A 14,253-nucleotide genomic window follows, 5' to 3' on the forward strand; every position below is an offset into this window, starting at 1 on the left:
TTAAAAAAGAAAAAGAAAAGAAATGCTTCAATTGTAGTTTCAGTTTCAGGGTAGACTTTATTTTTCATTTTCATTACAGCTCCTAACTGTCAGAGGCACTCTGCAGGAGGGTGCATAGCTGTCTAAGGCACAAGGCCTTCGTGCATAAACATTGTCTTTTTTACAGTGGTATCCAAAAGCACACTTAAAACCACCTTTTAGATATGCAGTAAAAACGCCTGCAAAATGCAGTACCGTTACAGTACCTTAATGAATCAAGATTCTTCCGGAATTAAAAAGAGTGTTGCAGCTGAAATGCACCTTGGCACAAACCATATTTTTCCGTTTTTGTATTATTTATAAGGGCAGTGTGGTTTACAGGAGTTGCATTGCTGTGTAAGCAAAGAGCAAAACACAAATACAACACAAATCTAAAGATAATCTTACAATGAACCAATCAAACATTCACACAGATCATTGTGGGAAAACATGGAAGATTTGTCATATTGCAGTTACACGATGATGAGGGAGAAAAAAAAACGAAACCCAGCATGCAACACTCAGCACCTTCATCTAGTAGGAAGTCACACAGAAAATGAACAAACCACCATTATATTCATTTAAATTGTCTTCATATCAATTACATCAACAGAACAGTAATACGACCCTTAATATTCCAGCAGTTTCTCACAATTACCATAGAAAAATAAGTAAAATTGACACAAACGAGTCTTCTGGAAGCTCAGAGTTGGTCCATATCACAAGTGGAGTGTTCATGTGTGCCTTCTTGTCTATTTGTGTGGGTTGACAATGTTTCATGCGAGGGGAAAGAGATGAGTCTTGACTACGAATCCAGTGCAGCCCAGCGCTCCAGTCTGAAATGGGGGGGACCGAGAGGTTGTACGACACGTGTGGACACAGTGGCTGTGTTCTTTGTACTATGAGAGGCGACGGGGAGAGGTCAGGTGAGGGTTGCAGCAGTGAACATCCTTCATCACCAGTCAGACTCAGTAACAGCCATCCTTCCAGGATTCATCTGACATTTTAGTCATGCCCAAAGACCTGACGATAAAACAGAAAGTTAGTCTTCATTCACACAAGATCCCATTTTTTTTTTTAAATTCCTCAATTTATAACTGCTTTTCATTGACACTCACCTCCTGGGGGGCTGTGAAAGTTTCCCCCTGGTAGATGTCTGTCCTCGGCCCATAGCACCCCTCCCTGCACCGGTGGAGGCTCTTCCAGGTATGTAGCCTCCGCCGTTGGCAGAGCCTGGGGACTGGACCCTGCGCCCCCCTCCTGCAGGTGGTCCTTGGACAACAGGCAGACCTCTGGACGGCTGACGACCAGGTGCCATGGTGCCCACAGGAGTGACAGCTTTAACTGGAGTCCGCAGCGAGAGAGGCGACTGGCCATTGCTACGCAGCCGACTGCAAGCCATACCTTGAGTGGAAGAAAGGCACAGAGGCATAACAGAATCTCAGCCTGCTATTTCATCCAGATGGAAGTTGGGAAATCAAATCAATATTACAAAGGATAAATATGCTGTAATTGAAATTCAAACCCCATTCGTGGCATGTAGGAGTTGTAGGAAAGCCTGGAGGGGGGGGGGGGGGGGGAGTACTGGAGTTTGGAGGAAAGTAGTGGAATAATCACAGAGCAGGTGAGTAAATGGAGGGTGACCTGGACATTACTCAAAGTATGTCAGGGAAAGTGAGTGTCCAGAGAAGGAGTAGGGTGTAGGTAGGAGTGTGACCCATATATAATATTAGTTTGTGATAGGTAATGACTTGTTAGGGGTTTGAGTATCAAGGTTAGATCAATACATCCGTTTGGATGTATTAGACCGATATTCGATTTGTGGCGGGATAATATCAGTTTCTCACCTCCTTCAAAGACATACAAGCTGAATTTTTCCCAATACTTATTTTTGTTTATGAATTTATTACATGTGAAAAACACAAGAGCTGAGCAAGTTTGCATTTGTTTGTATATGTATTTAATATCGTTGCCTTGTTTTGTTTTTCCTTTTGTTCGTTACTGGATGAGATTTGTTTGTGAAAAGTAGAAAGTGCACATAAATGCGATCTGTTGGTCCACATGACAGTTTTTCGTTGACAGTAGCTTTCAGAGCACTTTTAATTTTTTGTACATCTACATTTATTCAAACAATATTTGAATATATCTTTGAATATATATACATTCAAACATCAGCAAAATAGCGCCCATTGAAAGGTTCAGTTAACAACTAATCCCTCTCAGTCATATCTTGTGACCCACAAAAAGTCAGTGGCTGTGAACGTTTCTGCAGAGACTCTTCCCTCTGGCCTGTATTTCCTTTTTTGTTAATTATTTACTGTGTTCAGGATGTTTATGGACGTGAACCCCCACAGCGCTCAGGTGAGGTCGGGGTTTTAGAAAAAGGTAGCGACCAGGTGCAAGGCCATATGCAGCATGGATCCAAAGGACACTGTGCTGAAAAAACACAAATATAGCGAGGCAAAACGCCGAATGAGAGTGAATCTGGGGTTGGTTTTTACTTTCGCTTTCGCTGGCATGAGTGTTTACGAACAGCAACTGACAATCCTGCACAGTATACCTTTAAGCTCTACCAAGCATGTTGACTAGATGTCCTTCTTCATAAACCTACATTACATCCATTTGTTTGCTCGCAGTGTTCTTTGTCTTCACTGCTTTTTTTTTGACAAATTACTACCATCTGTAGATCAGTGAATAACCCATAATGATAACAACATATGTGTGTCCTTGTACTAGACATAAGTGAAATAAGAATCTACTAAAAAAAAAATATATATATCTGCCCGAATATCGATCAAACCCTGCCCGTGGTCATGCAGAGGTTCGAGAAGGTAAGGTGGGAGGATATAAGTGACACTATGATGCAAGGAAAATGCAGGTGCTATTATATTAGAGGAGTGGTATTGAGCAGGTGAAGAGGGGAGGGTTACCTGTGGAGGGGGAGTGAGTCAGGTGGGACATGCGGTTGCCAGAGCTCTGGAGGTTAGCCTCCATGCTGCGGCTGTTTCTGACTGCTTCCAGGGAACGTAGGCTGGTGCGGGGGGCCAGATTAGGCATGCTGTGCCTCAACTCTTCTGGAACCACACATACATTACACATTTAATAACAACAGTATGTGTAGCATCACAGCTTTGGTACAAAAGGAATCTCTGTGACAATCACACAGATCTTCTTGACCTAGGGTATAAATGCTGAGTTATTACTCGTTTCAGCCTACCCTCACTCTTGGCAAACTTCAGCAGCTCTGCACTGGGGCCCTGGAGAGACCGTCTGGGCGTTCTTGTGCGTGGGGCCCCGAGTCGGCTGCTGTATTCCTGACCGTGGTTGGAGGTGGAGGGGGACAGGCACCGGGGCGAGCCTAAGGGCGAGGGCGTGAAGCGATGTCGTCGCTGGGGCATTGAGCAGAACTCATCCTCTTCGTCCTCCAGGCTGTAGCTGTCAAATTCCTGATCGCTGTAGGTGCAGCCCCGGCGCAGGGACTGCAGAGAGGCTGTGGAGCTGCGGCGTGATGCAGATGCGGAGCTGGAGGCATAATCCTGCCTCAGACCTGACAACAAAATTATAAAGTTAGAAAGGAAAGTGTGTACACAGAGAGCCATGCAGATACACTCACATGCACATACAGACGCATCTTCTGCTTTCATAAACAAAGGTCACCTCTTTAGAATTTGGAAACACAATGATGTGATGTCCAGCGCACTATGTGCACAACACCTCTACTCACTCTCTTCCTGGAGGCGAGCCATGATCTGGACATCGGTGAGATCCTGCAGCTTGTAGCCCATGGAGATGGAGTCATCTGATGTGCTGAGCTCACTGTCTATGGAGGACTGCGAGCTCAGGGCTGAGTGCATGCTTGTGACACCTGTAAAAACACAGCGGGATACCTGTCACAACAAGCTGCATCTCACACATAAATGGTTACAACATTAATCACAGTTGTTTGCACTAATGTTGGGAAGAATTAAATTCTCAATGAAAAGCAGATACTGAAATAATGACCGCATGAGTTGTTTCAACAAATTAAGGCCAGGGAAACAAATTGGGAATTTTTTAAACCAGGACCTGTATTGTAAAGGCTACAGGGCTCTCCAGACAGAAGGGAACAATGGCAATGCACCCCAATAATCAGTTTGATATTTTCAAAAACAAAACTTTTGCACAGACATTCCCTACATATAAAAAGTTACATGTTTTGCCTGACACTGCACAGCCACAGGACAATCATATCACGGGATGATAACTAGCTTTCAAACCAAGACTGCCTCACAGAGTAAGAACCCAAAAGACAAATTTTATCTGATGCTTAAGAAAGGTGCGTTCTTGATTAATGGCCCCTTTCACACCATAAAGTGAGTATGATAAATGTTTCACCATCAGCTATGTGGTAACTGAATTGATCAAAAAAAGATTTGATGCCAGCAGGATCTGCCAGACTCTCTCAGTAGATGACAGGGACTGATTGATCAGGTTCATACAATTGTACTAACACCTCCAGGTAATTAAGGAGAGCAGTACATCAAAGTGTTGATGAAAAAAGTATAAGTTTTTTTAAATGGGAAAATAATGGAGAAAAGCAGCTCAATCTGTCACAATCAGCTAAAGGTGTCGAAGTATAACTCACCCGCCTTGGCTAATACTAAGGTTGGATACCTCTCACATATAACACGACACCGGTACCTTTATTCAGAGCTTTATTTTCTCTTTAATAACACCAATTTAATTTCCGAACAAGCTGCAGGAGTGATGATGTAGACTAAAAAGAAATTCTGCTTCTCTGCTCTTTTCTCATCACACATAGAGCTAATGTTCTGTCTCTGTCTGCTTGTGAATGACTGTGTGTGTCTGCTCATCTAGCAGTGATACTAGGCTATTACTAAAATAATATAGAAAAGAAAATAGACCAGACACCAAAATTATTGTGGCACATCAGTGCTGCAAGAAATTTTAGGTTTGCTGGGAAGCCGACAGAGCTGCCACAGAGCTACGCGACATTCTCACCCAGACTCATTTGGTCAGTACCCTCAAAAGTACCGATTTCAGCATCCAACCCTTCCCACTGCCTGTACCGGGACAAATTTAGATTTAGGTTTTATATTCACGAGACAGACCTGGCCAATATTCAAGAATTTAAGGTGTGAATGTAGACAAATCTGTGTTTGACAATCACATTTGGATTGTCTCTCGACCCCGACTTCACTTGTCCAGCTGTGTTAATCTAGAGGTGACTGTCTGCTGATGATGCCCAGAAAAGCTGTATGCAAAGTTCCCCTGCCAGGCGTGTCTGTCTGACACAGGCCTTACTCTGACACCGAGACAAATGGGAAATGACATCATCATCCAAGGGGCATTTGGTTATGTAAAAAGTCTGGGATTAGATAGGATCACCACCCACAAGCCAAGCATTAAGTTCATGCAAAGATGTGTTATTTACAGGGTATTCATAACAACATCAGCATTTTGTTGGTCTGTGCACGGTGAAGTGCCAGATACTGTGAGACGAGAATGCAAAGTAACTGTAACAGTCACCACAAAGTCAAGATCACCAGCATTATACATTTCACACAAGTTAGCATTGCTCAGACACCTCCAATATGTTTTTATCCCCTGAAGTGCAAACTACATACTTCATGTAATCAGTGCCCACCTTCCAAAGTGTTACAGGTGTGTTTTCCTATCTGCCAGGCGCACACTGTTTTCCATTCATTTCAATACAACAGCTCAGGAGAAGCTAACATGCTTGATAATGACAATTAATCACAGAGAAGATTATGTTTGTTTTTATTTTGAATAACAATCACATAATGATAATAATGTGGTCACTGTGATGTAACTGAACGAGACTGGAGGGATGGAAAAGATCTTTGTGATGCAATCATGTATTAGGCGGACTTTGGGCTAGCTGTAGAGCTGCAATGATTATTCAATTACATGGTCAGTCAATTAAAAGAAAAATAATCAGCAAGTATTTTGTTCATTGTAATAATTTTAGTCATTTTCTTAAGCAAAAAAGTCAAATATTTGCTGGTTTCGTGCTTCTTAAATGTGAGAATATGATGATTTTCTTTGTCATGTATGACAATAAACTGAATAGCTTTGGATTTTTTGACTACTGGTCGAGTAAACCATACCATTTAAAGGCGTCACCGTGGGCTCCACGAAATTATCCTGCGATCCATTTACCTCGAAGTCTGAAGTCGCAGTTTGGAATAGTGTCACACCCAAGTTGGAAAACCAAGGTGTTGTCAAGCCAGGTTAGCCTTTGTTAGCAACACCAGTAGGTAACGACACCTTGCCCTGTATTTTGTGCGTACAAACACCAGAGCAACATCTCCACAAATAGAGGTTGGACAACACTGTGTATGCGACTGTTTTAATGGGACACAAATAGGACAGAAGTGCAAATAAACACTGCAGTTTTCACTACTGTTGATGCACGGAGCAGTCATATTGGATTTTTAGGTAGGCTTTGGTGACGTTTCTCCAACTTTCCGAGTCGGAAATCTGATTTCGGGGGCGTTCCAGTTGATATTTTCAAATGTCCAACTTCCTATTGCTAATGGAACGCACCATTAGACATGGCATGTTTCACTATTGTCTGACATTTATTGACAAAATGATTCATCAGTTAAACAAGACCATAATCGGCAGATTAATTGATGATGAAAATAATTGTTGGTTGCAGCCCTAGTTGGCTGACTAACAGCACGAAACTTCAAAATACATATTTAGCTTTTATGACGTCTGTATTCTCTTTATTTAGACAGGTAGCTCTGAATTCACTGCTGTTCAACAGAGAACAACTAAGTCTGTGATATTAGACCTTTTCACAATGACACCTTACGTAACGTTCAATGTGGTGGACTGTCTTTCTAAAAAAGTTTGACTTCTTTGTTAAATTTAATACAGTAATAAAATGAATAGTAAACAATGGTCGCCTGGTGGAGGTAGAAAATCAATCTGGAAAACTTGAGGCATGTTCTTATAAATGGTTAATAGTAATGTGCAGTATATGTGACACACAGTAAAACATGCAAAAATGCAAGAATAGTCTTTAAAAATTACCACTCAGATCCCGAGGGGACAGACTGTTGATGCATTAGTGCACACGCATATCAACTGACCTACATCCTTACAATAAGTGACGTCAATCCCCACTGATGTGTTGAGCAGAAAATGAGGAGCACGGTGTGTTAATGTCATGCCATACCTGAGCTGCCACAGGTTAGTAGGGATTTGTTAGTTGATTTGTGGTACCCAGGAGAGATCAGGCCTGAGCCTGCCGAGCCTGCCTCTGCTGATGGGCTACTGTACATGTTCCTCCATCGAGACGCTGCGAGGGAACAGGAGAAGAGGGATTAGACACTCCCAGAGAGGAATATACTCACTTTAAGCGGCTGAAATAAAGGAAATGTGACAGCATTTGCTTTGTAGTGCATTCAAAAAATAAAACATGAACATAAAAGATAAAGATATAGAAAGGAGGCTGTGATGCACAGAATTAATGAGCTTGGGTAATCCAGTGCCTCCTGCATAAACAGAAAGAATACAGACTATGACTAGTCTATGTGTACAAAATGGCTCCGTGCTCTGGTGCCAAACACCTACGATAAGAGGCTGCAGATTTATATGTTGATCAGGAGGCTGCAGGAATTTAACAAACTGAAGGAGACGCTTTTCATGCAGTGCGAAGCTGCCGTGGAAAACAGATATTCTAAGCATTACTCGTATTAATTTATTGATAAATGCAGACTGATTTTATGGCGTCCTGCTTTAACCACAGTGATAAACACAGTGTAGACAGTTTGATGGTCACGTGTAGGTGTAACTAATTTCACACAAGAGCTCTGAGAACAAACCGCTGCATTATTTGCGTACATACTGCAATTAATAAAAACAGTGTTCAGTTTTAATGACATCTATTTTTAAACTCATTCAAACCAAACTTCACTGCCAACCCTATCCTCTCTACACCAACAGGCACTTTCATGGCCCAGCGCTGCCGTTTTAAAAGGAGAGCTGACCCGGGGGGGAAGGTAATCCAACCTAGCCCATGACTTCATGTAGTCATTCAACCCTGGTGTGAATAGCTCTGTTGTTCAGGTTCTGCGGTGTGCAGGAAGCAGGAGCTGCGAGCGGGGTAAATAATACATGGGATCTGTTGGATCAGACACAAACTTCTGTCCACACGTACAGACGTACACACCATGTACACATTGACTGTGAGTGCTCGGGCTTTGTCATACGACTAAAACGCACATGCACAATTGAGGTGAGCAGTAAATAAGAGAGCAGCACATTCACAGAGGGAGGTAAGACTGTTTTCAAGTGCTGAATTACTGTACGTGCCTTAATCTTGATTTAGGCCAACCACCTCAAAGGCAGCAACATGTGACTCAAAGACCTTCAGATACAAAAATGTGTTTCTTATTTATAATGGAAGCTGTTGTTTCTTAGTGTTTGTGATGAACTGAAAAACTGTTAATCTTGAGACTTACATACAGAATTATTAAAATACAGTTTGGTTCAAATATTTCAAAGGGTTTAATGCAAAAAATATATGTACGTGTTGGCATACTCTGGTCCAAGCGGCTGATCAGGGTCCGACAAGCAATCTCTGTCTCTGGGCTGCGGTGGTCAAGAGCCTGCCGACACCACTTCAACGGAGACTCTGGGCCTTGATCTGCTACTTGCTTTTTCGGAGACACGTACAACCTGTAGAGAAGAGGCAGACAAGATGAAAACAAAGTATTATCAAGGGAAATTTGAGCAACGACATGAAGCAAAGAGGAGTGGGAGAATAGAGATGTGGAATAGAAGGTAGGGATGAGGCAGTTCAGGGCTGGAAAGTAAGCCTACATTAAACACACTTGTCAAAAGTGCCTGTAACTACCGAGCAAAAGATTTGAATAAAAACAAGCTGGAGATTAGTGTGAACTGCTGGGCTGTGAGATACGCACTTAATAGCGTTGAGCACGCCACGCACAGTAAGAATGTTTTTCACACTGTACTAAACAGCCGCGACTGAGCACAGGTAGAATTAACGCCCAACCACTGAATCATTTTCTGGCAACAGGACACTGTGAAGCAGCATCACATTAAACTGGGAGTGAGCAAATACTTGATCATCCAGCTCCAGCCTGGTTCTCAAACATGAGTGCTGAGATAAATACACATTCAACATCTGCCTAATATGTCGAACTCAAGACTACATCCACAGTCAGGAGGACACATCTGAAATCACATTTCAAATTTAGTGTTATATCTAGAAACAGCTGTATATGACTTCCAATGGCAGAAACTATCACATCTATGAACGAATGGCCGGCCATGGCAGTTTTTATACAGCCACATAATGTCAATATCTGAAAGCAACACTTGACTCGGTTTGTTTCCGATGCCTCCTCTGAGATGTGTCCAGTGTTGCCCCAGTGGGAGCAAACAGCCATTAGTTCACCACAGGCTTTGAACCGGCGGTCACATGGGCCAATCCTTTGAGTTGGATACACAAAAGACCCGGACTGACTGGTTCTGGACCAATCAACTACAAATCATCTTCCCATTGGGCAAACACAAAAGGACTCATTTCCCAGTGGAATGAGCAACAATACAGAGAGCAATATTCAGGTCACACATCCTGCCAGAGAGCACAGCTCCTCTCTCAGTGTGTGTGCGGGGGGTGGGAGCTACTTCTATCACACAATCCTTGCGTTTGATGTGGAATAATGACGCATGTTCTGCCTGCTTTTGATCCTGAGTTTTGGTCTCAGGATGACACCTGGTTGTTGCCATTCATGCAAGATACAGGTCAGCAAATGCAGTTTCATAAGCAAAACTGCTGAACCAAAAAACAACACAGAGCAGAATTGGTGTAACCCACTAAGCGCTACAATGATATTTAAGTAAATCTGAGCTAAGGAGAGCAGCATCTGTGTACTTCGATAGTAATTCTATAATTATTTTAAAGGAAACATTTGGTAATGTTATAGCTATTTTAAAAACACATACTCTCCTTCATCACAGACACAGGTTGGATAACTTCTGCCGACACACAAACATCCACTGCAAAAGAAGGTTTATTCTGCTCGAGTGTGTCAGTGTGAAGAGTGTAAATTAGAAAGTCTGACGTTTAGGTCTGTGTGTGAACTGAACTCTTATAGGCTCAAGACACCATTTTGCTCAGCTTAAGAGTTTACCAAGAAATTATCCATAAGTAATAGAGTTGTACTGAATGTCAATTTTTACATTTAGGTTTCTATTGAGGTTTTCGAATGAAGCTTCAAAATCCCATTGACATGTTTTAGATATCATAGCCCTTAAAAAGTCTAAAGTTTTTTACTCATTTGAGTAAAGTGATTCATTGGGTTCAATGAGAAGTTCTTTTAAATCAAATCTACTTTCTTTAATAAATGTAATTTATTGTGCTGTTAGTTTGCTGCTAGGCCGCTCTGTTAATAAAGGTGTGTGACAGCAAATAGTTTTTTTAACCACAGTGTTGTTCTTTAAAGGCTGAACACCAACAAATATGGACTGATGCAGAATATTTCATTTGGTAGAAACATGTAATGAATTTCTGAATAAATAAATCTTAATTTTGACTTAACAACGCTCTGGTTATTGGAAATGTTTGGATCACATGCATCAGAAACAATCCTGCGCAGCCACCACTGGAATCTAATTCTGCAAATAGTATAATACTAATAATATCAGTGCAGTCTAATCTTAATCTGCAACCATGCAGAAATACTGGGTTTTAACAGAATGAGCAGACATGCAAAAAAATATTTTTAGCCGAGCAGCATTCGCATGTTGGTTTAGAATTTGAATGTCAATATAATAAATACAGCTTTAAAGCTGGCCTTAAAAAATCCTCGAGGTAGATGACCACAATTTAAGGACAACAGTGACACTCACATGGCCATGTTGAATTGACCTGATGGGGTTGAAACATTGCCTGTCCAGTCTAATCAAGTCTGGGAAGTACTATTTACAGTGTACTGTGAATACTGTGCCCACTGGCAATCTATTTGTGCAGGTTTGAGCCTATGAATCAAAAACCCACAACAAGCGATCCTGCCGTTGCTCTCAGCGCCAGTGTTTGTGTCCGTGTTGCGCTCTGGTCACACAGGGGGGCCCTCAGATCACATGCTGTGCAATCCCACCCAAAGCAGTTTAGCCGTGTGGCAGCATCCAGCCCAGAGCAGATCAGATTATGTCGCCGTTAGGATTACTGGATGTTTTGGCTATGATAACCTCACAAAGCACATATGGTATGGCTAATGATGTGAAACTGAAAATAAGTCGTGAATGGTCTGGCCGTTAAGCTGCTCAAGTAGCCATCGGGAACACAATATGGTATCTGTTTTAGGCAATGCAGCGTGCACCGCATAAACAAACACGTCTAGACTAAACTCTGGCATGAAATGAACATGGATTATCACTAATTAACCGTCTATTACTGGTTGTTTTGAGTAATTACATTCTGCCAGTTAAATTAGAGGAAATGAGCAAAGTTCATCCTGTCTAAAATACAAACTGGATTTTTCTGAGCTTCAGCCTGACCTGCATTCAGGAATTAACTAATGCAGATATAGCTGAGTTGATCTTTAGTACATTGTATAACACGGCTTAGTGAATGCAGATTTGAAAAAAATCATTATTGAAACAACTGCTGAAACAGCTTCTGTCCTTGAAAGAGTTTATCAGAACACTTCTGGCGTATGTAGCATTTTCATTCATGTTTAATTTAGATGGGCGCAAACAAACCTATGCTTTGTGCTCATCATAACCTGTCAAACAGGTTGCAAACGCCTGCTGTTTACCTTGGTCAGAGAGCTAGGAGTCAAGTTTAAAAGACAATAAACAGCCTCTCGCTTTTGTGTTCATGTTAACTGTGTCCGAATGCATTCAATCCAGCTGGCTGCCCTTTCTTTTACCGCCTCGTTGTCCCTCCTTCTCCATCACTACACCTTATCATTTCCATCTAACTACAGTAAAAAAATCTGAGTTGATGATAAAAAATTTTTTGCCACATATAACAAGACTCCTCTTGACTTTGTGGATGAGCAAAATAAAAATGCAGTTTCTGTCTTGGCAAAGCATTAAGTCTAATTTTAAATCCATAAAATCTAATGCTAGAGTACAGCACACAGTCGCTTCCTGTGGGGGAGTAACACACTTTAAAATCAGAGGTCAAAATAAAAACAGCACAAGTGACTCATCTGGCTGAAGGGGCTACTCTACCTATACACAGGCAAACACAACATGCAAACTCAAAGTGTAGCATCGCTGTGGCCTGTGCTGCCAGAACTCAACATCCCCTGAAGGCAACTTTTATGCACTGCGACATATTACTTGTTATCTCTCTCACATCTGCAAATGTCTGGTTGCAGCACATAAAATATAGGTTGAATAACCCCGACATGTGGGATAAATGGATGCTATCAAAGCATAACTGAAAATCAGAGACAGGCAGTGCAGATAATAAAACATACCAACTGTCCTCGTCCTCTACTTCTGCACACTCATCCTCCAAATCTAGGACATCCACCTCATCCAGTGCAGTTTGGTCCACCCCTGAGTCGCTCTCTGCAAGTGTCTCTGACTCATAACTTCCCTGAGAGGGGCTCTCTGGCGTCTGGGACTGTCCCGCTCCGTTGCTGCAGGTCAAGGTGAGAAAGCCCCCACAAGGGCCCTGGTCCTCCTCTTCTACCTCCTCCTCTTCTTCATCATCTTCCTCCAACCTGTTGGCCACGGGCAGAGGGGACATGTCTTCGCCGCTACTGCTGTCCTGAGGGGGTGACAGCTCAAAGTCTGTGCTGCCCAGCTTGCCACTGTGCTCCAGTCTGAGGTGGGAGATGTTCACCTTCTCACAAGTCAGCCTCTCGTTGATATTGTCAGCGGCTGTGAGGTTGCTGTTACTGCTGGCTCCTCTGTGGATGATGGTCTTGCTGCCTCTGTTGCGCAGGGTCTCATTCTGGACCTCCAACCTACGGACAAGCTCCTGCAGCTTTCGGACCTCCTCCAGCTCCACCCCTGCCAGGTCCTGACCCCCATCTTCCTCCTCCTTGCACCCGGACTTGGAGCTCTCCATGAGGCCTGCGGGACTGCCATTGTCAGCCTGGGGGACCACGCTGGCACTGTCCGGGACCACCATGCTCCTGCTCTATTGGGAAGAAGAGTAATAGCATAACTTACATGATGACAACACACAGCAGAGTACACATCAACGCACTAGCTCTACATGCAAGCCCACGTTATGTTGCTGACTACAACACAAGTGAATGGGCACTATCTTGCAGCAATACAACAGTAACTTAACACATGGTAACTAAAGCAAAACATATATTTGAGCAGTAAAAATAACCTCTAGCTACTTCAAACTCACAAAACCTGTGGTCGTAGTCACATAAAGTAGCTCTGGTAGCAATGGGCTGCTAGCACATTACCTAGCTAGGTTAACATCACTTGTATTTACATGACGCCGACCACTTTTTTCCTCGTCGTAACGTTGCTAACTCAGCAACTGCAATTACCGTTGCAATGAGCTCGCGACGACACGTTGATGTACACAATTACATCCACCTTTAAGCTACGAAACCACAGCAGTTTTAATGAAATACACCTATCCATACGTGTATATTTGAGCACTCTAGTCAACGTTAGCTCGGCTAGCATGCTAACAGCAAAACAACCGTACCGGTGAGAGAGCCGTGTTGCCCCAGTTGTCCCAGCGAGCTGATGACTGAGCTTGCCCGCCACTCGGAGCTCAAACTCCTCTGTGCACCAGCGACCGCATGAATGAAGCCGCTAATTACAACCACCTCAAATGGTCCTCGGCGAAGGTAGTGATTGTCTTAACACCGGGATAAATATCACAGAGCTAGTCCATGTTTTGTTGTTGCTAAGGGTTCACCGATAGCGTTCATCATATCGCTGACTGCTAACTAGCTTGTTGATGGACTTTAGTTAGCCACAGTGAACAGACCTGCAGCAGCGCTAGCCCCTCCCCCTTTGGGGGTTCTCTGTTATTTGGCGCCCCCAATGGGCCAGATGTGGTACTGCACCACCATCCCTTTGCAATCTTTATTGTGGCCATGGGGTGTCGCTCTTTACACAATAGTGTCACACAGCTGTTTTAAAAGTTCCCCCTTGTTAACATTTAATTTACTGTCAAAAAAAGGCACGTCATATGACATTTAAACACAGATTACAGTATTGATATAACTGCAAGAC

At 42.8% G+C, this 14,253-nt stretch overlaps 1 protein-coding gene across 5 annotated transcripts; it reads right to left on the bottom strand.

The window, feature by feature from the left end:
* Positions 1-37: 37 nt before the first annotated feature.
* On the bottom strand, positions 38-13,993 carry zgc:66447 (SLAIN motif-containing protein-like). 5 transcript variants are annotated; one of them, XM_050041728.1, is made up of 9 exons: positions 13,718-13,993; positions 12,513-13,183; positions 8,585-8,733; positions 7,229-7,351; positions 3,743-3,883; positions 3,236-3,565; positions 2,949-3,089; positions 1,137-1,422; positions 38-1,041 (listed from the first exon to the last, which is right to left on the bottom strand). In XM_050041728.1, the coding sequence occupies exons 2-9, from the start codon at positions 13,172-13,174 to the stop codon at positions 987-989; spliced, it is 1,887 nt and encodes a 628-aa protein (XP_049897685.1). In that variant the 5' UTR covers positions 13,175-13,183; positions 13,718-13,993; the 3' UTR covers positions 38-986. The 5 variants fall into 5 exon arrangements, with proteins under 5 accessions (XP_049897685.1, XP_049897684.1, XP_049897686.1 ...); XM_050041727.1 differs by having other exon boundaries at positions 2,949-3,092; positions 13,718-13,992; XM_050041729.1 differs by having other exon boundaries at positions 2,949-3,092; positions 8,597-8,733; positions 13,718-13,991.
* Between the last annotated feature and the right edge of the window lie 260 nt (positions 13,994-14,253).

The sequence above is a fragment of the Epinephelus moara genome, chromosome 4 (genome assembly GCF_006386435.1).
Source record: "Epinephelus moara isolate mb chromosome 4, YSFRI_EMoa_1.0, whole genome shotgun sequence".
Lineage (NCBI taxonomy): Eukaryota > Metazoa > Chordata > Actinopteri > Perciformes > Serranidae > Epinephelus > Epinephelus moara.

What these genes read in the sequence shown, in the direction of transcription:
- zgc:66447 (XM_050041727.1), bottom strand. Translation starts at nt 13,174, where the DNA reads ATGGTGGTCCCGGACAGTGCCAGCGTGGTCCCCCAGGCTGACAATGGC. An exon ending in GTAGAGGACGAGGACAGTTG is followed by an intron (nt 8,734 to 12,512) that starts GTATGTTTTATT and finishes TCTTCTCTACAG; the next exon opens with GTTGTACGTGTCTCCGAAAA. An exon ending in GGCTCGCCTCCAGGAAGAGA is followed by an intron (nt 3,566 to 3,742) that starts GTGAGTAGAGGT and finishes TTTTGTTGTCAG; the next exon opens with GTCTGAGGCAGGATTATGCC.